Raw genomic sequence first — 17290 nt, 5'->3', positions numbered from 1 at the left:
ACGTGAGGGATTGATGATCGACCCCGAGTCTCATCGAACTAGAACACGAGGTCAGAATGTCCGTCCTCGAAAATATTGAGTCCATGATCCCGGAAGCGACCCTGACCCCGAATGAGCTCGAGGAAACATTACCGATATAACCAACATAAGACCGAAGTAATGAAAGGCCAATATATCTGTAACCGGACGGGTATCACGGCGAGAATCTCGGCACGTATCAATAAGGAACCGGCAAATCAGGAGATTTTTACCTTTTATAGAATTGTACCTAAAGTAGGACTCTCTACTATATAAAGGGAGTCTGATTACTTGAAAAGCACATTGTAACAATCATTCAGAAGCAATATACTGTTATTTTCTCTTTAAGTTCTTATTCAACTGTGTCTTGACACTAATCGAAGTACATTCTGTCCAAGGGTGGCCCTACCCTCAAGGTTGTAACTCTTCAATTCGTGTGATTTGAATTTATTTTATTATACTTTATTTCAATTGCAATTTAACTTAACGTTTTGTGTCAATTTAATCAACGTATCCTTAAAACCACTCACAAATTCAATTGTTATCCGATTTTGAGGGTAAACACTATGGTTTAGGCACAAAATTATTAAAGATTACTGTTATTAATTCCGAGCAGGACAATTGTAAGGGCGCATTACAAAAACAACAACAACAACAACAACAACAACAACAACAACCCAGTAAAATCTCACACAAGTGGGGGTATGGGGAGGGTAGTGTATATGCAGATCTTACCCCTATCCCGAGGGAGTAGAGAGGTTGTTTCCGGTAGACCCTCGATATAAGGACACATTAATAAACAAGAAAAGTACAGGGATCTATTTGTTTATAAATGCAATTGCTAGCTTTTGCATTTTTTCCAACATTTTCACTGTCTTTTATATTTTTTGGGGGAGAGGGGGTGTTGCAAGTTGTTGTCTCATCCTTTTTGATGATAATTGTTTTACCTCTTTCTTCCAGTAAGTGCGTAAGACTGAGAAAGGAAGAAGACATGGGATAAGCTATGGTCACTTGAAAATATAGTTATCATCCCTATGTAGCGGAGCTTGTAATTTTACATTTTATATTGAAAATAATCATGACTAATTGCCAAAATTCCTGATACAAAATTGTCATATGATGTGTGTTGTGCGTATTGCCGGGGTAAGAGTATGAGATTCTATGTTCTTCTTGTACAGGGTATTGTGCCACCTGAGGAACAAGATTTATGAATTTTGACTTGGAAACAGTAGTGCAATTACCTTTGCACTACTTTTTTAGCATAGGATTCTATCTCCTTCCCTCGCTTTCTGACACAAAAATGACACACTGAACTATTTCTCTATTTGCTTTTTTATATTCCCCTTCTTTTTTTGTGGTAAGAAAATCTTTCTCTTTACCTTTGGTCTTTACCTAATGATTGGAAGTCAGATGTGTTTGTATTGTTGAATGAAGTCGACGTTGCTATACACTTGAGTTTTACTTGCTTATTTTCTAGAAAGGTGTTCCATTGCTAACCTTCATGTACTTTTCACAGGAAAATAGTTATCTGCAGCAGTTACATCTATTAGGGCAAGCTAGTGCTGCTGACCAAGGGCTAAAGTCAGCCGAAGTTGCTTGTAAATTATTCATGCAGTTAACAGAAGCCAGGAACCCAAGATTAATGTGTTTTTATTTGGGTCTGCTGTGTTTATGTAGATGATATTGTGATGTGCTAAAACATTAGTTGTAGTGGAGTATTATTTATTAGGGTGAAATTTTGTACACTTTCGTATTACTCAATGTTTTATGAATAACTGGGCTTTTCACGGACTTGTTTACGATCAGTCTGCAATATTGTAGGAACAAGGAGTATTGAGGTTGTGTGTAACATTCAACTGCCTTGATGCTTCTTTCTCGTGAATGATCAATGTACGTACTTCCATTATTTGCTGCTCTATTAACCTGGCCATTGTTTGCTTGCTTGCAAGCAGTTGACTAGTGGTTTACATCATTGAGGAAAGGACTGATGGGGTTCTATTATAACCCAGGCTTCTGGGGTATTGTTGTTGGGGTAGCAGCAACAAAAAGCTATGTCGTGGCACATCAGTGGATCATTTCAACTAGCAACCGGGAGCACACTCACGAGTAACTATTACAGGAACTTTGATTCTTTCTACTGTAGTTGCAAATATGTACCTACTTCTCAAGGGCAGTATTGGGCGGGGGGGAGGAAGTCTAGGCTAGCTTGTTACTAATGATCATCTGTCTACTTTTTGTTTCACATTGACTATTGCTGCGATCTTGATGTCTTTAAAAACATGGTCAATATCTTCTCGATGCCTTTACGTCAAATGGAACCGCTAAAGCTCAAATGCATAAACAAAAATTTATTTTTCCTGTTTTAACTCCCTTTTATTTAATTGAATGTAATAGAATTCTAATGTTTAAAATGCCACTGGAAACACTGAGGAATGAGGTGTACTGTGTGGACTCATAACCAAAGGAAGTCAACTCATTGAAAGTGAAAAAGGAAATGACAAAAGAACGAAAAAGGAAGCAATTGAGCAGTCATTCATTGTGCTAAAGTTAAAAAACAGTAGCTGATCGTGTTTAAACCATCTAATGTAACAATAACCCAGTTTGGAATATTTTACGTTGAATTACGTACCTTGCACCAGCAGAAATGGAAATGAATTTCGCAGTCTTAACTTTTTTGTTTTGACAAGTTACTACCCCATCAAGTCTGTTCTAATAATTACATTAAATACCATGGAGTTCCATACCATTCTGCAAAGTCCTTACAAATTAACGACACAAGACAGAAGAAGCAAAGAACTAGAGATGGGGTGGGGTGATCAAGGGAATGGAAATTGGCCAAACTCATTAGTAGATGCACAATGGTCCATGTCAAATGAATTTTGGGCATAGCTATCTAAGTACCCAGCGGTGACAGGAACATCCACAAAATCAGAAGGCATCATGTTGGCGACATTAAAAGGATCATAATCCAACATTAAGGAACAATTAGTAGTAGGGTTTTGCTTTGCAGCAAAATAAGCAAGGCGAGTTTGAGCAAGCATTAGATCATGTTGTAGCTCCACCATTTTTCGTTGTAACGAAGCTATGGCACCAATGCAACCATAAACAGGGTCCCTGAGTCTCACCTCGGCCTTGTAAACGAGAGAATTAACGGTATCATCTCGCTGATCCTCGGGCACATCGTTCAGGATCTTGCTCACATGGCTAGCCCCAAACACCTTGTGAACGTTGGCGAATTTCTTGGGCTCATCGGACCGGAAATATGGAGCGAATTGACAATTTGGAGTGCACCTTCTCTTTAACAACTTGCAAGCTGCACAAGATGAGCTTGAACGTGGCTCGTTACTCTTCATGGTTTCCTCTTTTTCGATTCTTCAAACTTCACCTTAATACGATTTTGGATCCTGTACTTATAGGCTTTTAGAAGATAAAGGACTTCAAATTTTATGATTTGTACCATACGAACAACAGGCCCATTAGCTCAGTTGGTTAGAGTGTCGAGACCTGCATGGGTCAAGTTTTGTCCAATTTTCTTAATATTTTTGAAATACTTAGTTAAATATATAATCCATATCACTCCACCTTTATGGAAACATAAGTTTAAAAAGTCTATTTCAGTTTCTTGACATACAGAAAGATAACTTGTGTAATATCTAATCCTCATTTCAATCACAATAGAATTCCGTTTCTTTTCTTTTCCATGGAGAATTTAGCTAATATTTCATTTTCAACAGATTTAGGAGATCACAATGTAACTTACCCGTTTTTATTAAAAGAAGAAAGAAAAGACAAAGCAACTGAAAAAATTGACTCAGTGCCTGACAATTGATATGTAGTGGATGGAAATTAGTGAAAGATGGGTTATGGCTACAAATTTATTTGTAGATGAAGTAATATGGGGCATGAGAGTTTAACACTTAATATATGTTTTAGAAAAAAGAAGAAAAAGATGAGACAATTATGTCTTGATAAGTTGATTGACCCGCCTGGGGGGTGGGGTTAATAGGACGAGATGGCTCATCATCAAAGCAAAGATGAGATGTTTCAACTGAGTATCAAAAGAAAAGAGATTTCACAAGAATAGGAAACCTAAAGAAAGTAGTATCTTCTCTAAAAGATGGAAACCTAAGAACCTATGGATTCACACCCTACACAAAGATTCAAAGAATTGAATTGCACTATATTGGAGCGGGGACTTAGTTACGTGGAATAATGTGAAGCATGTTTCCATAGTACACAGGACCTTTTATAGGTTTTAGGTGATTCTTTAGATGGTTCTCGGCCTGTTAGGATTTTGTAATGATTTTTTTTTATCTTATTTGAATTTATTCTTTTATTTGAAAAAATGATAAAATATTAACCATAATTGTTTTACTTTTTTTTTAAAAAAAAATATAGATCTCTTTCATATTAACTGATTCCTTTTAAAAGATTTTGGCCTCTATAAATTGAAAATCCTTCATTCCCAGAACAACACAATAACATTCACACTATAGTCATTAAAAGAGCTTTGTTTAGGTGAAAATTCTTCCCTCAATAGTTTTTTTACTTTTATATTAGTTTTCTCATATATAAGTTAATTTATCAAATCATATTAAATTATTATGCTTAATTTAGTATATATTTTTGTCGTCTCATCTAATAACCTGACATATAACTGATTACTTCTATTAAGATTTGAACCCTCCCCCTCATGTATGTCGAGCTGCCCTGGATCACAACCCCACTGTAAACGTATAAAAGGAGTATAACTTAAATTCCTTATTTTATTTTCTTTTTTATCGATAAATCTTAATTTTATACATGTTTGAAGTATTTAATATGTTTCCGCATGTAATTCTATAATAAAAGATTTTATGCGAAATACTTATGATGAAGGTTATATACGAATCTTGGTTGTTTTAGATTTTCGCGATAAGCCAAGTCTTGTCATAATCATATTTCCCAATTTTCACAAGGAAATGATTCTAGTCAATAAACCATTTCATTTCCACCGCCTAAATTGATTTACAACATCGATATCATTTTAATTTAAATCATTAGGTCAAACACGTTTTCAGATTCTTTTATCATTACTTTGTTTGGCAACTTTAAGAATTGAGCTACATAAAATGTGGATTAACTTTCCTAACCTCGTTACAAATGATTGGTTTGCGTTTCGAGTTAACTTTTGCTTTATTCTAGGTTGGGTAAGTAGATCGTCTGCTAGATTAGACAAATTAGACCCATTTTATAATATGCTACTAGCCTACTACCTTTTATAGAGGTTCTTTCTAAATTCTACTTAAAAGAATTCTTCATCTCTTGATACCAAGTTTCGAAATTACTTTTGCCATCAAACATAAAAACATGACAATTAGGTAATAGAGTATCCATATTTTTTTGTTGGATCTCACACAAGTTCTGATATCAATTTGAAGGATTGAAATATCCCAAAAATAATTTAGGCACAAACAAAAAATTCAACAAAGACTATATAGAAGAAATTTATTAAACTAGGGATAGAACGTGGTGGAGACTTTTTCACAACTCATAAACTCTTGAATCTCTCTACATCATAGTTACCTCTCTACAACTAAAAATATGTAATGGCAACTATATTTATAATAATACAAAATCATATTTGAATAGAATCTAGAAAATATATTCCTACATGATTTTGGTTGTGAATCCTAATTAGACATAAATTAAATAAACTAGTAAATATCAAATCCTAGACAACGTAGGAATACTAATTAATCTTGATTTAATTTCCAACAGCCTCCTTTAAACCAAGATTTTCAAACTTGAGCATGCCATGAGTAACATCAAGCCTTGTAGAAGTCAAGTACCTTAGACTCTCCACCAATTCCCTAAAATATGTTGCATCAACAAAGTCGCGAGTATCGTCTTTAGTTAACATCAATTTTTCTTCTATATTGGCCATATATGATTTATCTTTAACCATGGTAAATTCCTTCAAAATATCATCAACATATTTTTTCTTTACTTTGAAATCATCTACTTCTCTGGTTGCCTTGTAGTTGGACTTGTCCAACCATTCAACTCCAATTTGCCATTCTATATGATGTAGAGTAATGCCACCAATAAACATTTTCTCTTGCTTGAAACATGCAATCTTGAACAATGGCACGAAATTGATTGCATCTTCAATATCTATAATCATACGATATTGTGGTTCTGGATCTCAAGTTATTTCTGCCTTAATCTTTGGTAGATTATCAAAAACTTTCTCTTGATGAATTGTCTTGCTTTTTTCGTTGCTAGGTTCATCTTCAATACCATCAAATAACTTTTCTTGTAAAACGCCAATCTCTTTTGGACGGGCATATCTCGCAACCAAATCTTCATTTTTAACAATCGCAGAAATTCTTGGAAGATCAATTTGAACATTATTTGACTTCTCTTCTCTTTCAATGAAATCTCTATCACAACAAAATTTACATGTACCTTCTCTTCTTTTCTCATCTATTTTTGAATTTTAGCCTTCTTGATTTATTTCCGTCATTATTGGTGTGCCTTCTTTTTCTTTTGATTGATCATCCTTTTCTAACGGTGCATCATCTAATGTCTCATCTTTATGTTGATTCAGTGATCTCTCGTATGTCACCAATTCGCCTTCTAAATCATCAAATCTGAGAGTGCTAAGATCTTTGATAGCCTCAAGAGTAACTTTCTTGGTGTTAAAGTTTAAACTGAGAGACTGTAATATTTTCTCAACAATTTTAACTTCTTCCAATACTTCTCCATTGGTCCTTAGATCATTGACTATTTCAGTAATTCTTGCAATGAATTCTTTAACGGACTCTGTTGGTTTCATACGAGCCACCTCAAATTGACTCCTAAATTCTTGCAGTTTCTCCTTCTTTATGGTAGCAGCTCTTCGATATGACTTCACCAAGATTGTCCAAGCCTCTTTTGATGACTTTGCATCCAAATATTTTTTAGATACGTGCAATTCAACCTTGATGGCGAGATAGTAGCGTGCCTTATAATCTAAATGTCTTTTCTTCTCCAATTTCGTAGCTATATCATCCGTCAACGTTGTACCTTCCGGGGGTTTCTCAAATCCTTCATCAATGGTGGAGCATAATCCAATTTCCTTAAAAGAATTCTTCATCTCTTGATACCAAGTTTCGAAATTACTTTTGCCATCAAACATAAAAACATGACAATTAGGTAATAGAGTATCCATATTTTTTTGTTGGATCTCACACAAGTTCTGATATCAATTTGAAGGATTGAAATATCCCAAAAATAATTTAGGCACAAACAAAAAATTCAACAAAGACTATATAGAAGAAATTTATTAAACTAGGGATAGAACGTGGTGGAGACTTTTTCACAACTCATAAACTCTTGAATCTCTCTACATCATAGTTACCTCTCTACAACTAAAAATATGTAGTGGCAACTATATTTATAATAATACAAAACCATATTTGAATAGAATCTAGAAAATATATTCCTACATGATTTTGGTTGTGAATCTTAATTAGACATAAATTAAATAAATTAGTAAATACCAAATCTTAGACAACGTGAAAATAGTAATTAATCTTGATTTAATTTCTAACTTTGTCTATCTTTTACATGCGGAAAGATTTCAGCGTAACGACAAACTGAAAAATTATTTTAGGATGCAGGTTTATGCGCAAGATTCTTGCATTTTCTTAATCCTTTATTAGAAGTTCTGGTCTTCCACTTACAACCGTATGAGCATTTTATAAGTTGCACTTTCTCTCTTATTTCTCTGATTTTTTACAGTTGATACTTAATTTTGATTATTCATTTCATTTGCTGTACGTTAGTGCCCTATATGGGATCGCTAATAGATTTGCATTTACAAATTTGTAATAGCAGAGTAATTATTATTTTTATTAGATTATTTATTTGTCCTTATCAAAGAAATTTATTTGCTAATTATCTTGTATCTAATTGATTGTATCTAAGTTAAACTCTTTATTAAATAATAAAGTTCAAGCATAGCTTCTAAACTCCCATAAAGACTGCCTATACTATTCCTCTTAGAAATTAAGCATGCTTAGTAATAAATGATAGCCAAACAATAATGAGAGTCTTGTTATAAAATTTAACTCAAAGTAACAATATAGAACAAGGAAAAATAAGCTAAGAGATATATAGAGAAAGAGATGAGAGATTCTTATTTTTTCTTCAATTGTGTGTATTTTTCTATCTATTACAATGCCTTTATATAGGCATGAAAAGTGAAGAAAAATATGTCATTGAATATGTCATTAAGCATATAAATATGTCATTGAATATGTCATTAAGCATTTGAGAAGATCATGGAGGAAGAGTAGACATTCACCATAATTTGATTTTTCTTATAACACTCCCCTTTGGATGTCCATAGATAATGTGCCTCGTTAAACCTTATTAGGAAAAAACCCTATGGGAAAAAAATTCCAATGAAGGAAAAAGAGTACACATATTTTGAAATACGTCTTTTGGTTGCCTCGTTAAAAACTTTATAAGGAAAATCCTGTGGGACAAAAATCTTGTAAGGGAAAAAGAGTACAACACGTATTAACTCCCCCTGATGAGAGTATCAATTCACATCCCTGAGCCTTCGCATCCCAATCTTGTATACTAGTTTCTTGAAGGTTGACGTCGGTAGAGATTTGATGAACAAATCAGCCATATTATTACTTGAACGAATCTGTTGCACATTGATATCACCATTATTTTGAAGATCATGTGCGAAAAATAACTTTGGTGAAATGTGCCTTGTCCTATCTCCTTTTATGAATCCTCCCTTCAATTGGGTTATGCATGCTGCATTGTCTTCATACAAAATTATCGGTAGTTTGTCACACTTCAAACCACATTTGTCTCGAATAAAATGTATTATAGACCTCAACTATACTCAATTTGCAGACCAAGACAAAATTTTATCTTTCCAAGATCTTTCATTTCAAATTCTTTCTTTAAACAGTCTACTGCTTTAGGAAGCTCACCAGGAGTTCCAATGATATTAAAATCATTGACATACACGACGATTATAACAAATTCATATCCTTTTATAAGGATAAATTGAATCATTCTTGTATCATTCTTTCAACAGGTACTCACTCAGGCGATTATACCACATGCGCCTTGATTGTTTCAATCCGTATAATGATTTTTGAAAATTTATTTAATAAATTTCTTGAAAACCTTAATATGCTTCAGAACAATTTAAATCCTTTAATGATTTCCATTATACGCATATCAAGTTTTTCATGTATTGCCATATTAAAATCCGAAATGACTACATCCACCATAGGAGAACATGTCTCTATATAATCAATGTTGGTATATTTACTAATCTTCTTTTGTCACAAGTCATCTTTATGTCTATCGACTTGACCTTTTTCGTACAAGAACACATTTATAACTCCACTGGTTTTATACTTTCAGGTGTTGGGACTATCCGTCTAACTTCATATTTTTCAAGTAAATCAAACTTGATTGCGTATTTTTTTTTTTTTTATTATTGGCCAATCATTTATCTGTCTACATTCCATGACAGATCTGAGCTCAATATCCTCGTCCATATTAATAATATTGCGCGCTATATTATATTAACAATATCGCCGACGATCATTTTATATCGGTTCTACTATTACCCAATAAAGATATAACTTATTGAGATCTCTTTATCTTATTATTTTCAGGTACCCGAGCCTCTCCCATGAGGTCTTATGAAGTGTTATGTCGTGGTTCTCTTCTAGAGCACTTGCCTCCTTATTATAATTGTCTTGAACATTTACTCCTCTTCTTCTTCAAGGAGTTTTATCTTTGGAAACGATTAGTCTATTATGTTTCATGCATGCCATAAACTCTATTCATTATGAACTTTATTTTATTTAAAGCATTAGCAGTTGAATATGACATTTAGCTTCGGGTCAGCAAATACGTCTGGCAATATTTTGCAAATGAATTATCACTTGAACTTCAAGTTCACATTTTCTCGTACTAGAATCTAGATGTACTCATAATAATTCATTACATGCATTACTTTTTCAGCTACCCATTTTTTCCCTTTATTGTTGGGATCACCAACACATATCCCTAGCTTTATTTGGGGATCCATCTTTATGCATTGTGGTGGAACAATTAAATCATATAGCACATTCATATTTCTAGATGGAAATTATTTGGTTCCTGACCCTGAACCGATTGTGATGGGGAGAACTTATCATAACTTGTCTATATGCGTACAAGTGCTATTGTATATTAAATAATACATCACATACCAAATTTTACTTTGGCAGTTTTGTTCTCATAACCAATGGTTTAGATATAATTGGAGACACACAATTTCTGCTAAACCGACTTGGATTTAAACTAGTATTATCAAGATAAATCATCATAATTTATATTCTAGAACTGTACTCTAATAATTTGAGCAATCAATCTTGCAAAAGCTAAACTACAAGTTGATAATAAATTCACATATGACCATAGAATAGATGCATCTATTAAAATCATATAATAGTAAACAGTCCACATGGCAGATGACTGGACCCATATATTTATCACCTTTTATTTGTTCCAGAAATCAAGGGATTCAATCCCAACCTTAACGGGTATATCATGAGAATAAGCAGCACAAGAAAATTCTTGAAGAATTTTCTATTTCTTCAATATATGCCAATGTAATTCTCAATTAATTTTTCGCATCATAATTGAACCGGGATGGTCAACCGGTCATGCCAACTAATATTTGTTTCAGTAAACCTCTAGTTTACTTGTGACATATGATTCCATCATCATGCTTATATTTGTGTAGTACAAATAGAAAAAAAATCGGGTAACCTTTCATATTTACCCGTTATGATTATAGAAATATAAATATATTCAATAATCCTTTCATTTATATTCTCAATATGCCAACCACTTTGACTTATACATTTGAAACTCAAAAAGTTCTTTTGAGACTTTACAATATCAATGTCGTGAATAATTTTATTCATCCGGGTAGTAATAAATTAATTTTTCCGGAGCTCTTAACAACTTTTGTTCTACAAGATCTTTTGTCATACCATTCATATGGTAAATGTATCCTTCACGAAAAAAATTATATCATAATAAATTATCATGGTCAAAATCATCATAAGCAAAATCATTTCTTGCTTTAATTTTGCCTTAATAACCATTTATAAGGCACAACAAAATATATTTTTTTAGCATATCACATGTACACGACCAATGACATATTCATATAACTACACAGTAATATTCATTATCTTTCTTTCTCTCAAACCTCCCATAGAGGTGAGTTATAATATTTATCCAACCATGCATAAGCATATTCTTATGCAGAATTTGTATCACATATATATTTTCACATTCACTTTTAGGAATGAGTCTTCATTTATAATGCTTATTGCAAGTTACATTTTCAAAGGATGGACCATAATCATCCGAACGTGTCTCATATTTACAAATCATATTGATACACATTTCCTTCACCTTTGAAGGATTATTTTGAGAACCCTTATTGTTCTCTTTTTTATAATTACCATAATAATGACTATTATTATTTTGGTCTTTGTCACGTCCATGTACATTGGTCAACTACTTGTCTTCATTTAGACTTATTATGTACCGTTACCACATTCACTTCAAGAATGGAGTAAATCAAGTGAGACAATATTCATGCCTTTTCATGAAAAATATATTATTTTTCTTTAGTTATCATTATATCATCAATATGATATAGTGGGACTCAAACCCAATGTCTTACCAATATAAAGACATGTTAGACCATAATAAATTGGGACTCAAACCGAACTCTTATCATCATGGAGCATCAGGACTTGATCCTGATGCCTTACCCTCATGGTGCATTGCGACTTGAACTCATTAAAGTTTATATCATTAATAGCAAAGGACAAAAACAATTTAAAAACGAAGGAAATGCTTACCTCTTGAGTTAAACTCTTCATAATATTATTTGGATATAATTCTCAACAATAGACTTTCGTTTACTCAAATCAGCTAAGTAATTAGTGTCAAACAGATATATGAAAATACAAAATAATATTAAAAATTCGCATGTGGTCTTTGATGCAATAAGCTTACTTCAAGATGAAAGTGATATGACTAGAACATTAAGGAAAAATAATGTATCAAATAGAATAATAGTACTACTAGTTACCATGTACTTTTGTGGAAACTAAGTATTATGCTCTCTAGAAAAATAAAAGGATAGCAGAACCTTTAAGTCAATTAGGGAATCAAAAAATATAGTGGACAAATCTCTGTCTATTATCTACTACTATATTCTTTCCATATAGAAATGATTCAACATGTTAATTTGTTAAGAACTATCATCAATAAAAAATTTAGTGTAGTACATACTTCTTGTACTAATATTTTATCTTATCAAAATAAAATAGTTACGATTATTATTATTATTACTAATGTATAATCATTATACTAGGCATACTAAAATCGTATTATAAGGTAAAACCATAAGCATACATAATAAAGTATAATTTTAATTTTGTAGATTATTTAGTATACCGCATGCCACCTATTATTTAGTTCATGAAAATTTAACAAGGTGACATCCTTAACAGCCACATAAATACTAATTTTCTAATAACTAAACCATTGCTTATTCTAAATAGTGGTACAAACTTATCTGGTTTAAAGCTCGAACTTGTTGTTGTAGCAGAAAAACGTGTTTGTAACACAACATACCTTTCTGAATAAAATCTGGATAATTTTGACAATAGATCATCGAGATATACCTTACTAGAAGTGGAATTCAACCTTGAGGTTAAACCGTTAGAGACTTCGTGTTGATAACGTGTTATAAAATTTAGCTCAAAGTAACAATATAGAACAAGGAAAAATAAGCTAAGAGATATAGAGAGAAAGAGATGAGAGATTCTTATTTCTTCTTCAATTGTGTGTATTTTCCTATCTATTACAAGGCCTTTATATAGGCATGAAAAGTGAAGAAAAATATGTCATTGAATAAGTCATTAAGCATATAAATATATCATTGAATATGTCATTAAGCATTTGAGAAGATCATGGAGGAAGAGTAGACAACCACCATAATTTGATTTTTCTTATAACAAGTCTGAATTATTCTCGAGTATAGGGTCAACACTGTGGCATTAATTAGTAAAATGTAAATGCAGGAGAAGATATCTGAATAGAGACAAAGTTAAAAGACTCATATCCATATGTTGAGACATTGACTCCGCGCATTAAGCGTGACTAGGGTCTAGGAGTGGCAAACGAGGTCATATCGGATATGGTTCGGGTCAAAAACGAGTAATAAAAAGACGGATAAATTATCCGACCCGACCTATATTTAATACGGATAAAAAAATAGGTTAACCGGCGGAAACCATATTATCCATGACTTCTTGAATATGATCACTTTTGGGAGAATTCCTAGTCTCCCAAACTTGAGGAACCCCCAATTTGAGGCTTAACAAATGTAAAAGTTAAACTCATTAGTTATCCATTAGTTACCTATTGGTTATCCATTTTCAAAATGGATAATATAGTTCTTATCTATATTTGACATGTTTTTATAAAGTTCATTATCCAACCCGTTTTTAGTGAATAATATGGGTAGTCAACTATTTTCTTTTAACCATTTTGCCACCACTAAGCGTGACCAAGCTATCCCGCTTCTAAAAGGCATTACTGGATGTAACGACCCAAACGGTCGTTTCGAGAGTGTTAGCCTCGGTTCCCCTATTTCCTTCTTTTTTTGTGTTCTTCAGCTATATAATAATATGTCAGGTTAGTTGGTTCGGGTCCAGAATGGTTTCGGAGCTAAATTGAGACACTTAATCTCTTTATTAAAATCTTAAGTTGAAAAAGTCAACCGAATATTGACTTATGTGTAAACGATCTCGGATTTTAATTTTAATGGTTCCTTTAGCTCCGTTAGGTGATTTTGGATTTAGAAGAGAGCGTCCGAAATGTGATTTGGAGGTCCGTAGTAGAATTTGGCTTGAATTGGCGAAAGTTAGAATTCTGGCAATTTTGGTCGGCAGTGGGATTTTGATATCGGGGTCGGAATGAAATTCTGAAATTTGGAGTAGGGTCATGGTGTCATTTTTGAGGTGTGTGTAAAATTTGAGGTCATTCGTACGTGGTCTGATAGGTTTTGGCACCGTATGCGAAATTTGGAAGTTTAAAAGTTCTTAGGCTTGAATCCGAGTGTAATTTGGTGTTTTGATATTGTTTTGAGTGATTCGAGGATTCAACTAAGTTCGTATAGGTTATATAACCTATTGGTATGTTTGGTTGAGATCTCGAGGGCTTCGGGGTGATTCCGGGTGGTTAACGGATTATTTGAAGTTGGAAAAATGCAGTTGAAGCTGCTGCTAGTGGTGTTTCCGCACCTACGGAATGGTAACCGCATGTGCGAGGCCGCAGGAGCGAAGGAAGAGCCGCAAGTGCGGCTAAGGAAGGCCTGGGCTCAAACCGTGGGTATGATGGAACTATGTGAGGGTATATGGATCGGGTTGCACGCCCCAACGAGCCTTATGGCTATTTATGGACCGTGGATCGGATTGCACGCCGCAACGAGCCTTATGGATACTTATATGATTGGATCGGGCTGCACGCCGCAGTGATATAACGCTTGGGCTGGAGCCCCTCCGGAGTCTGTATACCCACAGTGAGCACAAGTACCTATTGAAAGTTTGTATTGAGGGCTGAGAGCCGAGAGTATGAGCCGATGAGATGAGTTGAGTGACTGTTGACTTGAGAGGTTTTACTTGCTTTTATTTATTGTTGCACTTAGTTGCTATCTGATGTTGTTGTGAAATTTTTGGAAGATTCATATCTGTTTTACTTGAGCTCGAACTGATTTGACGTATACCACCAGATTTGAAAACATGTTCACTCTTTGTTAAAAACTTTTGAAATGGTCTGTATTATTATAGTTTGCCATTGCTTCTCAGTTCCTTATTTAATTCTGTTACTTGCTGAGTTGGTTACACTCATGCTACACCCTGCACTTCATGTGCAGATTCAAGTGTGTACGGTTCTGGCGGTCGTTGAGTTCGTGCGCGGACTGATCATCGGAGACTTACGAGGTAGCTGCCGGCGTCCGCAGTCCCTATTTCTCCTTCTTATTATCTTTTCTCTCTTGTATTGGCATTTGGCACAGACTGTAATAGACTCTATTTCTAGATTGTTCATTAGATGCTCATGACGTAGTGACATCCCGATGTCTGACTATTTTTCTGCACTTATGTTTTATTTTAGTTTTACCACCGTATTTATGAGAAACTCTCATTATTTTAAATGTCTTAAATTCATTTCTGTTAAATTTTGAAAGTGTTTTGGAAAGGTCAGCTTGCCTAGTATCGCGATAGGTGCCATCACGACGGGTTAGGTTTTGGGTCGTGATAAGTTGGTATCAGAGCCTAGGTTACATAGGTCTCACGAGTCATGAGCAGGTTTAGTAGAGTCTTGCGGATCGGTATGGAGAAGTCTATACATATCTTCGAAAGGCTGCATAACCTTTAGGAAAAATTCACATTCTTGAATTCCTGTCATGCGAATCTGTTTATTCTGGTAACTAAATGTCTGTGATTTTATTCTCTCACAGATGGTGAGGACTCGTACTACCGGGCAGGATGGACATCCACCAATACTACCAGCTAGGGTCGCGAGAGGCCGAGGGTGCGCTGTAGAGGCCACGGTAGGGGCAGAGGTGCAGCCCTCACAACAGCTGGGGCAATACCTGCAGATCCACCAGTTGCCCCAGATCAGGATCAGATTCCAGTTGTTGATGCACCAACTCAGGCACCACCTATGCCTATTGTGATTCCAGGCCTTCAGGAGGCTTTAGCTCCGATTCTGACCGCGTGTACCAGTCTTGCTTAGGCGGTCTCTGTTCCGGCCGCAACAACCACTTCTCAGGCCGGGGGAGGCGCTCAGACTCCCGCTTCCCAAACACCAGAGCAGGTGGTACAGGGATTCCAGACACCGAGGGCACCACCATCCCAGCCGGTTGCAGCTGCACAAGACTATGTGGTTCCTGCTATGCCTGAGGATGAGTAGCGTAGATTGGGGAGGTTTGGGAGACTCCAGCCTCCATCTTTTAGTGGTACCGAGAGAGAGGATGCAGAGGGTTTCCTGGACATGTGTCAAAGGATACTCCGTACAACAGGTATTCTAGAGGCCAGTGGGGTCTCGTTCACTAATTTTTAGTTCTCTGGGGATGCCTTCAGTTGGTGGGAGGCTTAAGAGAAGCGTAGGCCGGTCGGCGCAGCACCCCTTACATGGCAGCAATTCTCCGGTCTATTTCTGGAGAAGTTCGTGCCTTAGTCCCGCAGAGAGGAGCTACGTAGACAGTTTGAGAAGCTTCGTCAGGGTTATATGTCTGTGACACAGTATGAGATGCAATTCTCGGATTTGGCCCGTCATGTTATCTGGTTGGTTCCCATATACAGGGAGAGGATCAGGAGGTTTATAGATGGCCTCACTTTTCAACTGTGACTGCTTATGACTAGAGAGAGTGTCTGGTGCTACTTTTGATGAGGTTGTCGACATTGCTCGTCAAATTGAGATGATTCGCAGTCAGGAGAGGGTTGAGAGGGATGCCAAGAGGCCTCGTAGACAAGGTGGATTTAGTAGTGTTCCTTTTGGGGGCAATTCCACCACGGTAAGGGTCGTCTTTTCAGACATGCTCATGCGGCTCGCCCATTCCACCGTGGTGCATCATCTGGCCATGGTTCACATAGTTATTAGCAGGGCCATTCATCTCTCAGTGCCCTCCCAGCTCAGAGTTTGTCTCGTGCTCCATCGGGTCAGGGCTCGTCTATGCCATGTCCTTCTACCAATCATCCCGGTGCTCGGGGATCCCTTCAGTCCCCAACACCAGCACCGGGGAATTGCTATGAGTGTAGAGAGTTTGGACACATCAGGAGATATTGTCCTCACCTTATGGGAGGTCCGGCTTAGTAGAGGAGCCAGTCTACGACATCAACAACAGTCTCTTCACCACCCGCTCAGCCAGCTCGGGGTGGATCCCAATCAGTTAGGGGTCGCCCGAGAGGGGGAGGCCGATCAAGGGGTGGCCAGGCCCGTTTCTATGCTCTTCCTTCCAGACCAGATGACATTGATTCAGATGCTTTAATTACAGGTATTGTCTCAGTTTGCCACAGAGATGCCTCTATATTATTTGACCCTGGTTCCACATATTCATATATTTCCTCGTATTTTGCCCATTTTCTGGATATGCTCCGTGAGTCTTTAGTTTCATTTGTTC

At 35.7% G+C, this 17290-nt stretch overlaps 1 protein-coding gene and 1 long non-coding RNA gene across 2 annotated transcripts; one reads left to right on the top strand and one right to left on the bottom strand.

Moving 5' to 3' along the window:
- The first annotated feature begins 912 nt into the window (after nucleotides 1–912).
- Nucleotides 913–1809, top strand: LOC142169931 (uncharacterized). The gene is made up of 2 exons (XR_012699563.1): nucleotides 913–1161; nucleotides 1535–1809. It is a non-coding gene; the product is annotated as an uncharacterized LOC142169931 (long non-coding RNA).
- Nucleotides 1810–2734: 925 nt separating this feature from the next.
- On the bottom strand, nucleotides 2735–4206 carry LOC107768537 (LOB domain-containing protein 21-like). Its single transcript, XM_016587667.2, has one exon. The coding sequence runs from the start codon at nucleotides 3369–3371 to the stop codon at nucleotides 2835–2837; it is 537 nt and encodes a 178-aa protein (XP_016443153.2). The 5' UTR covers nucleotides 3372–4206; the 3' UTR covers nucleotides 2735–2834.
- Nucleotides 4207–17290: the final 13084 nt, after the last annotated feature.

Source organism: Nicotiana tabacum, chromosome 15, assembly GCF_000715075.1.
Source record: "Nicotiana tabacum cultivar K326 chromosome 15, ASM71507v2, whole genome shotgun sequence".
NCBI lineage: Eukaryota > Viridiplantae > Streptophyta > Magnoliopsida > Solanales > Solanaceae > Nicotiana > Nicotiana tabacum.
This window is presented reverse-complemented; position numbering and strand designations above follow the sequence as displayed.

Bases quoted from the DNA above. Each gene is read 5' to 3' on its own strand.
- LOC107768537 (XM_016587667.2), bottom strand. From the start codon at position 3,371: ATGAAGAGTAACGAGCCACGTTCAAGCTCATCTTGTGCAGCTTGCAAG.